The sequence below is a fragment of the Bison bison genome, unplaced genomic scaffold (genome assembly GCF_000754665.1).
Source record: "Bison bison bison isolate TAMUID 2011002044 unplaced genomic scaffold, Bison_UMD1.0 scf7180017864213, whole genome shotgun sequence".
NCBI classification, from domain to species: domain Eukaryota; kingdom Metazoa; phylum Chordata; class Mammalia; order Artiodactyla; family Bovidae; genus Bison; species Bison bison.
This window is the reverse complement of record NW_011494785.1, coordinates 71,641-83,700: the sequence shown is the minus strand read 5'-3', so window position 1 is coordinate 83,700 and position 12,060 is coordinate 71,641. Positions and strand designations below refer to the sequence as shown.

The 12,060-nt window shown below is 45.2% G+C and overlaps 1 protein-coding gene across 2 annotated transcripts in view; it reads left to right on the top strand.

Annotated features, from left to right (window-relative positions):
- C1S (complement component 1, s subcomponent) overlaps nucleotides 1-10,836 on the top strand; it is a 21,684-nt gene extending 10,848 nt beyond the window's left edge. For both annotated transcript variants that reach the window (XM_010844917.1, XM_010844916.1), the window contains exons 2-12: nucleotides 713-838; nucleotides 1,080-1,287; nucleotides 1,451-1,628; nucleotides 3,216-3,341; nucleotides 3,760-3,959; nucleotides 4,152-4,305; nucleotides 5,020-5,135; nucleotides 5,537-5,615; nucleotides 6,323-6,451; nucleotides 7,274-7,348; nucleotides 9,591-10,836. In XM_010844917.1, coding sequence (XP_010843219.1) covers nucleotides 816-838; nucleotides 1,080-1,287; nucleotides 1,451-1,628; nucleotides 3,216-3,341; nucleotides 3,760-3,959; nucleotides 4,152-4,305; nucleotides 5,020-5,135; nucleotides 5,537-5,615; nucleotides 6,323-6,451; nucleotides 7,274-7,348; nucleotides 9,591-10,390 — 2,088 coding nt within the window. In that variant the 5' untranslated portion in view covers nucleotides 713-815 and the 3' untranslated portion in view covers nucleotides 10,391-10,836. The remainder of the gene's footprint in view (nucleotides 1-712; nucleotides 839-1,079; nucleotides 1,288-1,450; nucleotides 1,629-3,215; nucleotides 3,342-3,759; nucleotides 3,960-4,151; nucleotides 4,306-5,019; nucleotides 5,136-5,536; nucleotides 5,616-6,322; nucleotides 6,452-7,273; nucleotides 7,349-9,590) is intronic.
- The last annotated feature ends 1,224 nt before the right edge of the window (nucleotides 10,837-12,060 follow it).

The following is a 12,060-nucleotide window of genomic DNA, read 5'->3' as shown; positions in this document are numbered from 1 at the left end:
ACAGTGTTCAGGGTTAGAAGCATATTTGGCAACACTTTTCTAGGGACTACGAGGAGATGTCTTATCTTTTTAGTAAAGTTAAAAAAGAAAAGGAAAAAAAGGTCTGGAAAATTAAGGTAGGAAATTGAAGAAATAGCTTTCGTCTCCTTTTGTGTTCATTCACCTGCCCCTTTTCTTCTCCCTTCACACAACTCTGTCTGAGACCACTTCTCCCAAGGTCACTGCCTTCCCCTAAGGAAACAAATCCATTCCTCCGTCAGTGGTCTTTGGGAGCATTAAGAGAAATACATGCAATAATACACAGGCAAGAGAGTTGGTTCGAAGTGATAAGGGGGCTCCTTGTCAAAAGAGGAGGGAGACCTGTCCTGGTGGATGGTCATGATGCGGACAAACTCCTGAAATTCCAAGTGGAGACGGGGATACTGTTCTGTGAGGGGAGAAGAGAGGCTGACAGAGCGGAGGCAGGGTGGAAGTTGGGGGTGAAGAAGGAGCACAGAGGAAGCAAAGCACTTGGGAAAAGTCTCATGCTTTTGGAAGAAAACCGGGAGAAGGTCCTGAGAAGCCATGGGAGAAGGATAAGGTTTAGTTTCAGTCTAGAACGAGAGCCAGTGTGAGAGGAGGGGTGTCATACACTGTTGCTTAATGATACAGCTCTGTTTAACCTCGGTGTTATTCACACCAAGGTGACACTGACCCCTTACCACTGAAACAGGTGCCTGTGTTTGTTCGACAAATACTGCTAGGCCTGCCACCCCTTTAGCTCCAAAGTCAGAGGTGCAGAGAGCCAGGACCAAGAGAAGAGCTGCTCACCAGGGATGAACAAATTGCCAGAGATGTGGTGAGTGATCCCAGGTCTAGAGAAATGTACATGGAACGCATTCCCTTCATCGTCTCAAGAGAACAGCTCAGATCCTAAGCCTGGGTTTGGCTTTGCCCTTGGTTTTTCTGCTTCATTCCAGCCCAAGACTCTATTCCATGTGCTGGTGCCCTTCGCCTCTCCCCTCCCTTCTCCCTGCCCTAGTCCACTCGTACCTGGGTCACCCACCTCTCCAATTGCCTTTATTATTATTATTTTTTAGGTGCATTGTCCTGTTTTCCCTTGTGGCCTGGGTTTATGCCGAGCCTACTATGTATGGAGAGATTCTATCCCCCAACTACCCTCAGGCGTACCCCAACGAGGTCGAGAAGTCTTGGGACATAGAAGTCCCTGCAGGGTACGGGATCCACCTTTACTTCACCCACCTGGATATAGAGTTGTCTGAGAACTGCTCCTATGATTCAGTGCAGGTACACTGTGATGGGTGCGAAAGGATGGGGCTGGGGTGGTGGACTGAGAGCGTGAGCACACAGTAAGCCGGGTCACATAGTCCTAAGGTGGGAAGTGGTCTATCTCTCTACCCTCCATGCCAAAATATTACCCTTTCCTGGGTTCTTTTGACTCTTCTCTTAGATAATGTCGGGAGGCCATGAAGAAGGGAAACTCTGTGGACGGAGGACCAACAAGAATTCAAACTCCCCAGTGGTGAAAGAGTTCCACATCCCATACAGTAAACTGCAGGTGATCTTCCGGTCGGACTTCTCCAACGAGGAGCGTTTCACCGGGTTTGCTGCGTACTATGTTGCTGAGGGTAAGGCTCACCTCTTTGTGCCTCATTGATCCAGCCATGAGACTGGAAGCAGGGCAAATATTGAGCAATACAGGGAGTGAGGATTCCATTTGTAACTCTTATGAAGTATTGACTTGGCTTGGATCACTCCGTGAATTGCCTTTGTGAAAGTCAAACATGTAATCAAACGTGTATCTTGATGGTGATGACAGTAATGAAAAAAATAGATAAAAAACACCCCAGTAATTTATTGAGAACCACTATGAGCTGGGTGTTGTGTTAAGAACTTTACTTATATTAATTAAATCTTTACCTATATTAATTAAATCTTTACCTAAATTATATAATTTGAAGAGCTTCACAAGTGGCACTAATGGTAAAGAACCCACGTGCCAAAGCAGGAGACACAGAGTCACAGGTTCAATCCCTGGTTCGAGAAGACCCCCTGGAGAAGTGAATGGCAACCCCCTCCAGTATTCTTGCCTGGAGAATGCTGTGGACAGAGTAGCCTGGTGGTCTACAGTCCATAATGTTGCAAAGATTTGGACAGAAGCGACTTAGCACTCACTCAAATTATATTTATTTATTTATGGTTGCACTTGGTGGTCGCTGTTGCACACAGGCTGTCTCTTCTTGCTCTCTTGGGTGCTAGTCTCTAGCCAGAGTGCATGGGCTTCTCTTTGCTGTGGCTTTGGCTTCTGTTGTTGCAGAGCATGGGCTCTAGGCCATGTGGGCTTCAGCAGTCGTGGCATGTGGATTCAGTAGTTACCGTGCAGGAGCTTAGTTGCCCTGAGGCACGTGGAATCTTCCTGGACTAGTGATCGAACCTGTGTCCCCTGCATTGTCAGGCAAATTCTTAACCACTGGACCTCTAAGGAAGTCCTACCTCAATTCTGAAAGTAGGTGTTATTATCTCTACTTAAAGATAGGAAAAGTAAAGATTAACAAAGTTAAATAACTTGCCAAGGCTCACACAAGGAATGTGTGGTATTCAAACCCATTTAACATATAGCAAACAAACTTTCACATTCTATGTGCGTCTACACCTATCTTCAGGGTATCATGATGTTAGAACATCTCATAAAGCCAAAGCCTTGTTTAGATTTGACAGAAGTGCCAGCATCATGTAAGGAAGTACATGTATTAGTTGTTCCTCCCTGCAGAAGACATATTATGTTAAGCTTGCAGAATGCTATCCCTGGAGCGGAAATGCTCTGTTTATGAAAAAGGTCAAGGGTCTTCGGTGTTGACAGCTCCCACTATAGATGCACAATGGTAAAGCAGAAGTCTAGAATCATATTTCAGGAGAGTAACATGGAATAACTGGAGGAGGGCAGGGCAAATACTGGCAACCCACTCCAGTATTCTTGCCTGGAGTATCCCATGGACAGAGGAGCCTAGTGGGCTACAGTCCATAGGGTCACAAAGAGTTGGACATGAATGAAGTGACTCAACACAGTATAGAGTATAGTGTCTGAGATGTGATTCACTGAATGTCTCAAAGCAACAGACCCTTCCTACTTTTCTTACACTTGCAGTTCTGGGCTTAACTTCATTCTTCCTTCTAGGTCTTTGTCCTTGACCACCGTTTTTCTCTACTTTTTGTAGATATAGACGAGTGCACAGCCTTTGCAGATGCTCCTTGCAGCCACTTCTGCAATAACTTCATTGGTGGTTACTTCTGCTCCTGCCCTCCAGAATACTTCCTCCATGAAGACAAGAAGAACTGTGGAGGTGAGCTTGGCATCAGGAGAGGCGAATGTTCCCTGGGATTTGGGCTGGCTGGAGGCTTCAGTAAGGTGTCTGTCTACCCTTTTCGATTTTGATTAGCCACGGCCTTGACTTGGCATCAATTTTTAGTTACTCATAAACAGAAAGGGAGCCACAAGAGTGGAGAAAGATAAGCCTACAGGGTCAAGTTAATTAATTGGAGAAGAGAGATATGTGTCAACTTGGGCCTCTTCATAACCATGAAAAGCTCCACATAAGCAATGCGATGGAAACCCAATACATATTAGGTATCTCTGCTGTTATGCATTGGTGTGTAATTGTGGCACATGGGCTTCAGTTCATAAGAAGGACCATAGTAAAGAGCTGGGACTCCTTGGCCTGACCCTATATTTTATTCTCCTTTTCTCTTTTTCTTCCTTAGTCAATTGCAGTGGGAATGTATTCACCACAATGACTGGGGAGGTTGAAAGTCCTAATTACCCCAGTCCATACCCAGAGAGCTCAAGGTGTGACTATCAGATCCAGTTGGAGGAGGGGTTCCGAGTGGTGGTGACCATGAGGAGAGAAGACTTTGATGTGGAACCAGCTGACTCCGAGGGCCACTGTCCCGACAGTTTGCTCGTGCGTGATGGATGATCAGTTTTCTTCCAACTCACTCAGAGAGAGTTCTCCCTGAAGACGCATTATCTAGCTTTCTGTCCCTTCTTTTTTTCTTTCTCTCCTTCTTATTTTATTTTACTTTTATCCCTTCCGTGTTACCTTTTTCTTTTAGTTCTTTCTCTCTTCTGATTTCCCCATTTTGATTCTCTTCAGTTTGTGGCAGGAGACCAGCATTTTGGTCCTTACTGTGGGAACGGCTTTCCTGGGCCACTAACAATTGAAACCCAGAGCAGTGCTCTGAATATCATCTTCCAAACTGATGGATCAGAACAAAGAAAGGGATGGAAATTTCGTTACCATGGAGATCGTGAGTAACCTAGAAGCTGCCCTCTGGTTGGTGGGACCAGAGTCCTTGCCCAAGGTAAAATCAAAACAGTGGATTGTTGTAGGGATGGATATCCTGAGAACACAGCAGCTCCTCAGCACCATGTAAACCTGTTAGTGGTTGTGAGAAACCCTCAACTTTTAGGAATCCTTCAACTGGATTTTCAAATGCAGATGGCCTGGAGGTGGTTAGTTAGTAATGTCATTATTCTATTTTATTTAATTTCATTTCACTGTCAGACTTGCGAGATTTTAGTTCCTTGATTAGGGATCAAACCTGTACCCTCAACAGTGAGAACGCTGATTCCTAAGCACAGGATCGCCGGGGAATTCCCTGCCATATTATTTTAACCACCTCCGTGTTGGAATGCTGGGTTTCAGGACTGAGGATGAGTCAACAACTGTAGAAAATATGTTGTTATTTAGTTGGTAAGCTGTGTCTGACTCTTTTGTGACCACATGGATTGCAGCCTTCCAGGCTTCTCTGTCCATGGGATTTCCCAGGCAGGAATACTGGAGTGGGTTGAAATTCCTTCTCTAGGGATCTTCCCGACCCAGGATCAAACAACATCTCCTGCATTGGCAGGTGGATTCTTTACCACTGAACCACCAGGGAAACCCAACAAGTGTGAGAATGATTATATGTAATAATGATTCTCCAATGATTTGGTAAAGTTCTTTTCCTATCCTTTTCAAGCAATCCCTTGTCCTAAAGAAGTCACTGCCAATTCCTTCTGGGAGCCTGAGAGAGCAAAATATGTGTTCAGAGATGTGGTGAAGATAACCTGTGTGGATGGGTTTGAAGTTGTGCAGGTAAAGCACTATCAGGGGCTCCTCTCTAGTCCCTAGGTCAGGATGAGCACACTGGAATTATCTGATCAATTACGGAATGTTCTCGTTTGAATGAGGTCTAGCACCTTCTCCATCAAGAGAACCCCTCAGATCTCTAGTTGTCTTCTCAGCCATGAAGATCCTTGGACATTTTCACATTCTCCTTTTGGCTTCAGTTTTCCTGGGGAAGGGGACTGGTATGCTGGGACAAAGTTCTTTTAGCTCCAACTCCTGGATGCTTTGGGTCATTCTGCTAAGATGTCCCCAGGCTTCTTGTAGTAAAGACTTCTCATTGATCCAAGGCCAGAGATCAATTCCATTTTTGGCTTTTGATTCCCTGTATCTCTCTTTATAAACTAATATTGAGGTTTATTATTTTCCAGGGAAGTGTTGGTTCCCCATCTTTCTACTCTACTTGTCAAAGCAATGGAAAGTGGAGTAATTCCAAGTTGCGGTGTCAACGTATGCATCTCTTTAAAATGGGACTACTTTTGTCAAAAAGTGGGCGGTGGCCCAATTCTTGGAAATCCCCACTCATTCCCCAAAATAGTTGGAATAATTCTACTCATTAGCCTATGAAATTACTCAGTCTTATGAAAACTCACAACCCTGGTGCCTCTCACCTTCTGAGATGGCCCACAGTCTGTCTACTGAATAAACCTTCTTTCCCTTAAGAATAAAGAAGGGAATAATTTCCCCTCTCCCAAAGGAAATGGAAAGATTAAGGCACTGAGATACAAATGCATGGTTTCTTCTTAGGCTTGTGAGACAGTGGATTGGGTTTTGAAGGCAAATCAGTCGTAGAATCCTAGTCCTGATCTGACCCCAGGCCTGCCAGACTAGCAGCTTTCTTACAAAGAAAGGGGCTATGAGATTAGTAGAGTTAATAGCATTCTATGGGTCCATTTCTACAGAGGCCTCACCAACCACCGGGAAGCAGTTTAGTTCTTGCAGTGTTCTAAGGGCCATTTGAAGTGGCAGGACTCAGTAGGCTGGGGAGATGATCATGGCCACAGAAGCTGATGTGGGGGATTCACCCCAGATGTGCTTATGGATGGGGGAGGCAGGGAAGGAGTGAGGATCAGAGCTGGGAGGATGGACTGGCCCAGGGACTCTTCCTGGGAAGAAGTGTCTATCCTGACCATCTCTCTCCTGTCTTCCTCCTGTAGCCGTGGACTGTGGCGCTCCTGAACCCATTCAGCATGGTAGAGTCGAAGATCCAGAAAGTACTCTATTTGGTTCCATCACTCGATACTCTTGTGAGATGCCATATTACAGCATGGAATATGAAGAGAGCGGTAAGGTTTCTTTGACTAAAGAAAAGAGAAAGAAAGAGTGAGAGGGTTGGAGGGTGAATAGTACGATCTTTCTGGGTTGGAGAGAGTTTGGAGAGAATGAGGGAGATGGGCTGGGCTTTGTTCATCCTCTTTGTTTAGTCTAAAGATACAATTTTCACACAGGATAGTGTTGGGGGCATGGGTTGTACAGGATCACCTGTAGAGTATCATAGAGGTCACCTAGCTCAGCTTCAAGAACTCCCCCTAAAATATCCATTTTCATGTGGTCATCCAGCTTTTGACCAACTATGTAATGTAGAACCCACAGGAGTAATGCTTCCAGCTTCAAGTCTCTATTCTATGATGACTTTTTTTTTTTTTTTTCCCCACACCATGTGGCATGTAGGATCTTAGTTCCCAATCAGGGTTCAAACCAGTGCCCCCTGCATTGGGAGCACAGAGTCTTAACCGGTGGACCACCAGGGAAGTCCTACAACTGACTTTCTTGATGGAAAGGCCTTGGTGATGCTGGATGAAGGGCTGGATGGCTCATGATATGTCCCAGTTCATTACTTTCAATTTAATTTCCTACTTGAAGCACTTTCCGAGCCTCCACCTTAATCCTCTTCCTTCTGCTTTGGAGAATGTTCCTTCTAATTCCTGGGCAAGGGGATTGTTTGGGGCCAAAGGGATTGTTTGGAGGATGTTCTCAAGATTATTTTATGGTAGGTTTGATCCCATTGCCTCCTAAAATCCCAGAGGCACTGAGGCTCTGAATGGAAGGCAGAAGATAAGTGAGAAGATATGATGGTGAGTGTGTTCCTTCTCTCTGTGCTGTTTCAGAGGTGTATCACTGCAGTGGCAATGGGAGCTGGGTGAACAAGGTGCTGGGCATAGAGCCGCCGAAATGCATTGCAGGTAATCAGGGCTCAGACTTGGGGAGAGAGCGTGTTCTCAGGTGCGTGTGCATAGGGCTCACCTTCTAAAAGGAGTTGTAATCCTCTTGGGAAGGGACTTGAAGGGACTTGGGAAGGGACTTGAGCCTAGCTCAGTGAGGTGGAGACAAATTTGGGCATGGATCTGCCAGGGCCTTGGGGAATTCATCAACCGCACTGTCAGGGTGACTGACCTAAAGAGAAAAGTCAGCCAGTGACAGTTGGTGTCAGAGTCTGGGGTGTTAGATTTGGTAATATTGGTGCAGGAAAAGGATCTAGGATTGCTAAAAACAGGGTCTGAAAATTGAGAGTGAGCAACCAACACTTAGAAACAGGATTAGTTGAATATCCTAGTTATTATATTAAAAGACTATCTGGCAACAAGATACAGAAGAATGAAAGAAATAAGGGGTTATATAGAGATTAGACGGCTTCTCCTGGTTGCTTAGATGGTAAAAAATCTACCTGCAATTTGGGTTCAGTCCCTGGGTTGGGAAGATCCCCTTGAGTAGGAAAATGTAACTCACTTCAGTATTCTTTCCCGAAGAATTCCATGGACTGAGGAGCCTGGTGAGCTAGTCCATGGGATCAGAAAGAGTTGGACATGACTGAGCAACTAACACTCAGACCATCATTATAGAGATTAGAGTTGAGTAGAAGAAGACTCCTAGACAAAGCCAAGAATATAATAATGATGCTCATAGTAACAACATTGTAATTGAGAGCTAGGGACTCAGCTAACTAATTGAAATTATTATCTCATTCAATCAAGTCTTTGCAATAACCCTCTGGGCGAGGTGTTATTGGTCCTGCTTTACGTTTGAATGAATTCATTGTGAGTTCACAGTTCAGGAAGGGATGGGATAGGCTTTAAACCCACATCTGTCTGTTATGTTCAACTCAGAGTCCATTCGGGCGGACCAGTGTGGGATTTAGGTAAGCCAACTTGATCTGAAATACAATTCAGTTTTAGTTGCATTGGGTAATGGCAAAGCAACCTTACCTGAGTCATTGGAGGATGAGATGAAAGATGGGAAAAGAGAACCCTCTCTTTGTCCTACATCCAGTTCCTAGGAAGTACTTGGCTGCAGTTAGGACTTGAGTGAAGAAGGTGATAGTTTTGGACCTGGGCATCAGAGGCAGATAGAAGGCTTGCCTTCCCACTACATGTGTGAGAACAGAGACTCCCAGCTGGGGCTCCTAGTTGGGTCCCTGACCAGATGTGCTGAGACTGGGGTGACATGTGCCTCCTGTAGGACTGTGAGTTAAGCTGTCCATAGTGTGAGGCTCATTTAGGTTCAGTACTTTATACATGGGCTCTGTTTAACCAGTCTCCCCCACAAGCCCACTCTTGGCACTGGCGATGTGGGATATTTGATCCTTAAGTGAGTTCAGATAAGTCAGGCAGTGAGTTGGTTGACCAAATACAGTAAGTCCCCTACATATGAATGAGTTCTGTTCCAAGAGCATGTTCATAAGTCCAACAACATGAGCTTAGGTACCCAACTAACACAACTGTACTGTACTATAACACCTTATAGTATAATAATGGTTTATAATACTTTTCACACAAAGGGTTTATAATACTTTCACACAAATAATACATACAAAATACAAAACAATACAAAAAATAAAGAAAATATTTTCTTAAAAAAATCTTTATTTACTTATTTGGCTTTGCTTTGTCTTAGTTGCAGCATGTGGGATCTAGTTCTCCAGTCAGGGATGGAATCCGGGCTCCTTGGTTTGAATGCACAGCCCCTTAGCCCCTGGGCCACCTGAGAAATCCGGAGAAAACACTTTTAATCTTACAGTAGGGGACCTTGAAAAGTACAGTAGTATCTTTCAACAGCTGGAGCTTCTTGACAATACCAGCCATATCACTGCTGTTTTTACACTGGCTTCCAGACATCCTGGGCTTGAAGTAGAGATGCTATACTATTGTACTTTACACCACTGTACAGTAAGTTCACAAATGCACAGCCGCTTGTAGAGGAGGTGTGCACAGGGCAATGTACCCCAGACACCTGAACCTACTTGTGTGATTGGATGTGCAAGCGCATGTTCACGTCTTTGAAAGTTTACAACTTGAAGGTTGGTGTAGGAGATTTCCTGCATAAGGTTGGCTGTGTTGTGCTGAGAACAATGAAGCCCAGCAGGTGTTTGAGTGGCTGGAGGATTGCTGGGGGCCAGCGACTACCCACCTTGTTCTTTTTCCTTTCTAGTCTGTGGCACCCCCAGCGAGCCTTTTAGATCAACACAAAGAATATTTGGAGGCTCCATTGCGAAGATTGAAAATTTCCCCTGGCAAGTCTTCTTCTCGAACCCATGGGCTGGTGGGGCTCTCATTGATGAATACTGGGTGCTGACAGCTGCCCATGTCGTGGAGGGAAACGATATCCCAGTGATGTATGTTGGGTCCTCCTCAGTGGTCACCTCACAATTGTCAAATGCTCAGATGCTCACTGCAGAGAGAGTGTTTATCCATCCAGGATGGGAGGTCCTGGATCCTTCGATAACACGAAAGAATTTTGACAATGACATTGCGCTGGTGCGGCTGAGAGACCCAGTGAAAATGGGACCCAAGGTCGCCCCTATCTGCCTACCAGGCACCTCCTCAGAATATGACCCTCCAGAGAACGTCCTGGGCCTGATCTCAGGTTGGGGTCGAACAAATTTCAAAAGTCATGTTATTAAGCTCAGAGGGGCAAAGCTACCCGTTGCTCCCTTATCCAAATGCCGGGAGATGAAGGGGGTCAATCCTGGAATAGATATCAGTTCTTTTGTTTTCACTGAGAACATGATCTGTGCCGGTAATGACAAGGGTGTTGATAGCTGTGACGGGGACAGTGGTGGGGCCTTTGCTGTACAGGACCCTAAGGAAAACAAGCCCAAATTCTATGTTGCTGGTTTGGTGTCCTGGGGCCCCCAGTGTGGGACCTATGGGATCTACACGCGAGTCAAGAACTACGTTGACTGGATAAGGAAGACAATGCAGGAGTATAGTGCCCCCAGTGTAGACTAACCATACAGGTCCCACCAGCCTCTCTAAGGGCTGTGACCCCTCTGGACTTTCTCTTCCTCACAATAGTTCCATTATTTCACCATGACTGAGAGAGGACACGGGAGTGAGATTGAGCTAGTGACAGGACTTGGTTGTCGGGACACTGGGTTGGAGGTAGGGTTCTGCTCCTGTGGCTGTGTTGGTCTTTCAGTATAGTTGGACTAACTACACGGGGTCCTCTCCCCCGAGTCCATCCTGTGGACTTCAGTGTGCAAGGGAAACCCTCTATTTCTCTATTCATGGGGTGGGGGGGTCCTCTTTCTGGATGACCCACTCCTGTTCCAGTTCTGACTCTGAAATTTGCTGTGGGGCATTCTCTTGATTTTTTTTTGGTTTCCCCTTTACCTGTTCGAAGTTGACCACATCATTTCTGCTATCTACTTGTAATAAAGCATGTTTATAACCCAGCGCTGGCTGACTTGTCTCATTCCACATCAAGACCTCAGCACCATAGAAAAGGAGTTTAATGGGCTGTTGTGTCCTGGAAACTCAGGGCCCTCAGAGCTCATATTTAAATATCATGAAAACAGGGAATCAGCTTCTCTCCTCTCTTCCAGTGGAGAGTAACTGAGGATTGTGGATTAGCATAACATCAGTGCGAGGTGCCATGTTCTGCTTTAGAAACTCATCAAACATACCTGAACCTCAGTTGGAAGTCCACATACAGCAGTTAGAACTGGCTATTTAAGATTTTAGAGTCTAAAATTTCAAGGTAAAAATTGCTTCAGTGTGTCTCCTGAAAGTCAGTTTTCCTTTTGTATTAATACAAAATTATGAGCTAATGAAAAAGAAAAACAAATAAATTCTGCATGCTCTCATCTGCTTCCCTGGTGGTTTTGGTTAATTTGTCAGTCAGGCAACAATGTCTTCTCTGGGTTGAATGCTGCACTGAGATGTTACAGTTTATTCTGGTGAGGAGGGATCCAAAGTCTCCCTTTTACTCTTTTCCAAGGAAACAGAAAAACAAGCCAGCAAGCACACAAAGAGCTCCTCATTTTCCACAAAATGATCAGTGGTGAAGAAGGACTGGACAATAGAGACTAGTATTTTCTTTTAATTGAAGTACAGTTGATTTACAATGTTCTAAATATATATATATATATGTATGTATATGTATGTATATATATATATATACTTCCCTGGTGGCTCAGCAATAAGGAATCCACCTGCAATGCAGGAAACACAGGAGACACAGTTTCGATCCCTGGGTCAGGAAGATCCCCTGGAGGAGGGCAGGGCAACCCACTCCAGTATTCTTACCTCCAGAATCCCAAGGACAGAGGAGCCTGGCAGGCTACAGTCCATGGGATCACTGAGTCAGATACTACTGAAGTGACTGAGCACATACACACATATCAGTTCAGTTCAGTTCCATCGCTCAGTTGTGTCTGACTCTTTGTGACCCCATGGACTGCAGCATGCCAGGCTTCCCTGTCCGTCACCAACTCCTGGAGCTTGCTCAGACTCATGTCCTTCGAGTCGGTGATGCCATCCAACAATCTTATCCTCTTTCATCCCCTTTTCCTCCCACCTTCAATCTTTCCAAGCATCAGAGTCTTTTCAAATGAGTCAGTTCTTCACATCAGGTGGCCAAAGTATTGGAGTTTCGGCTTCAGCATCAGTCCTTCCAA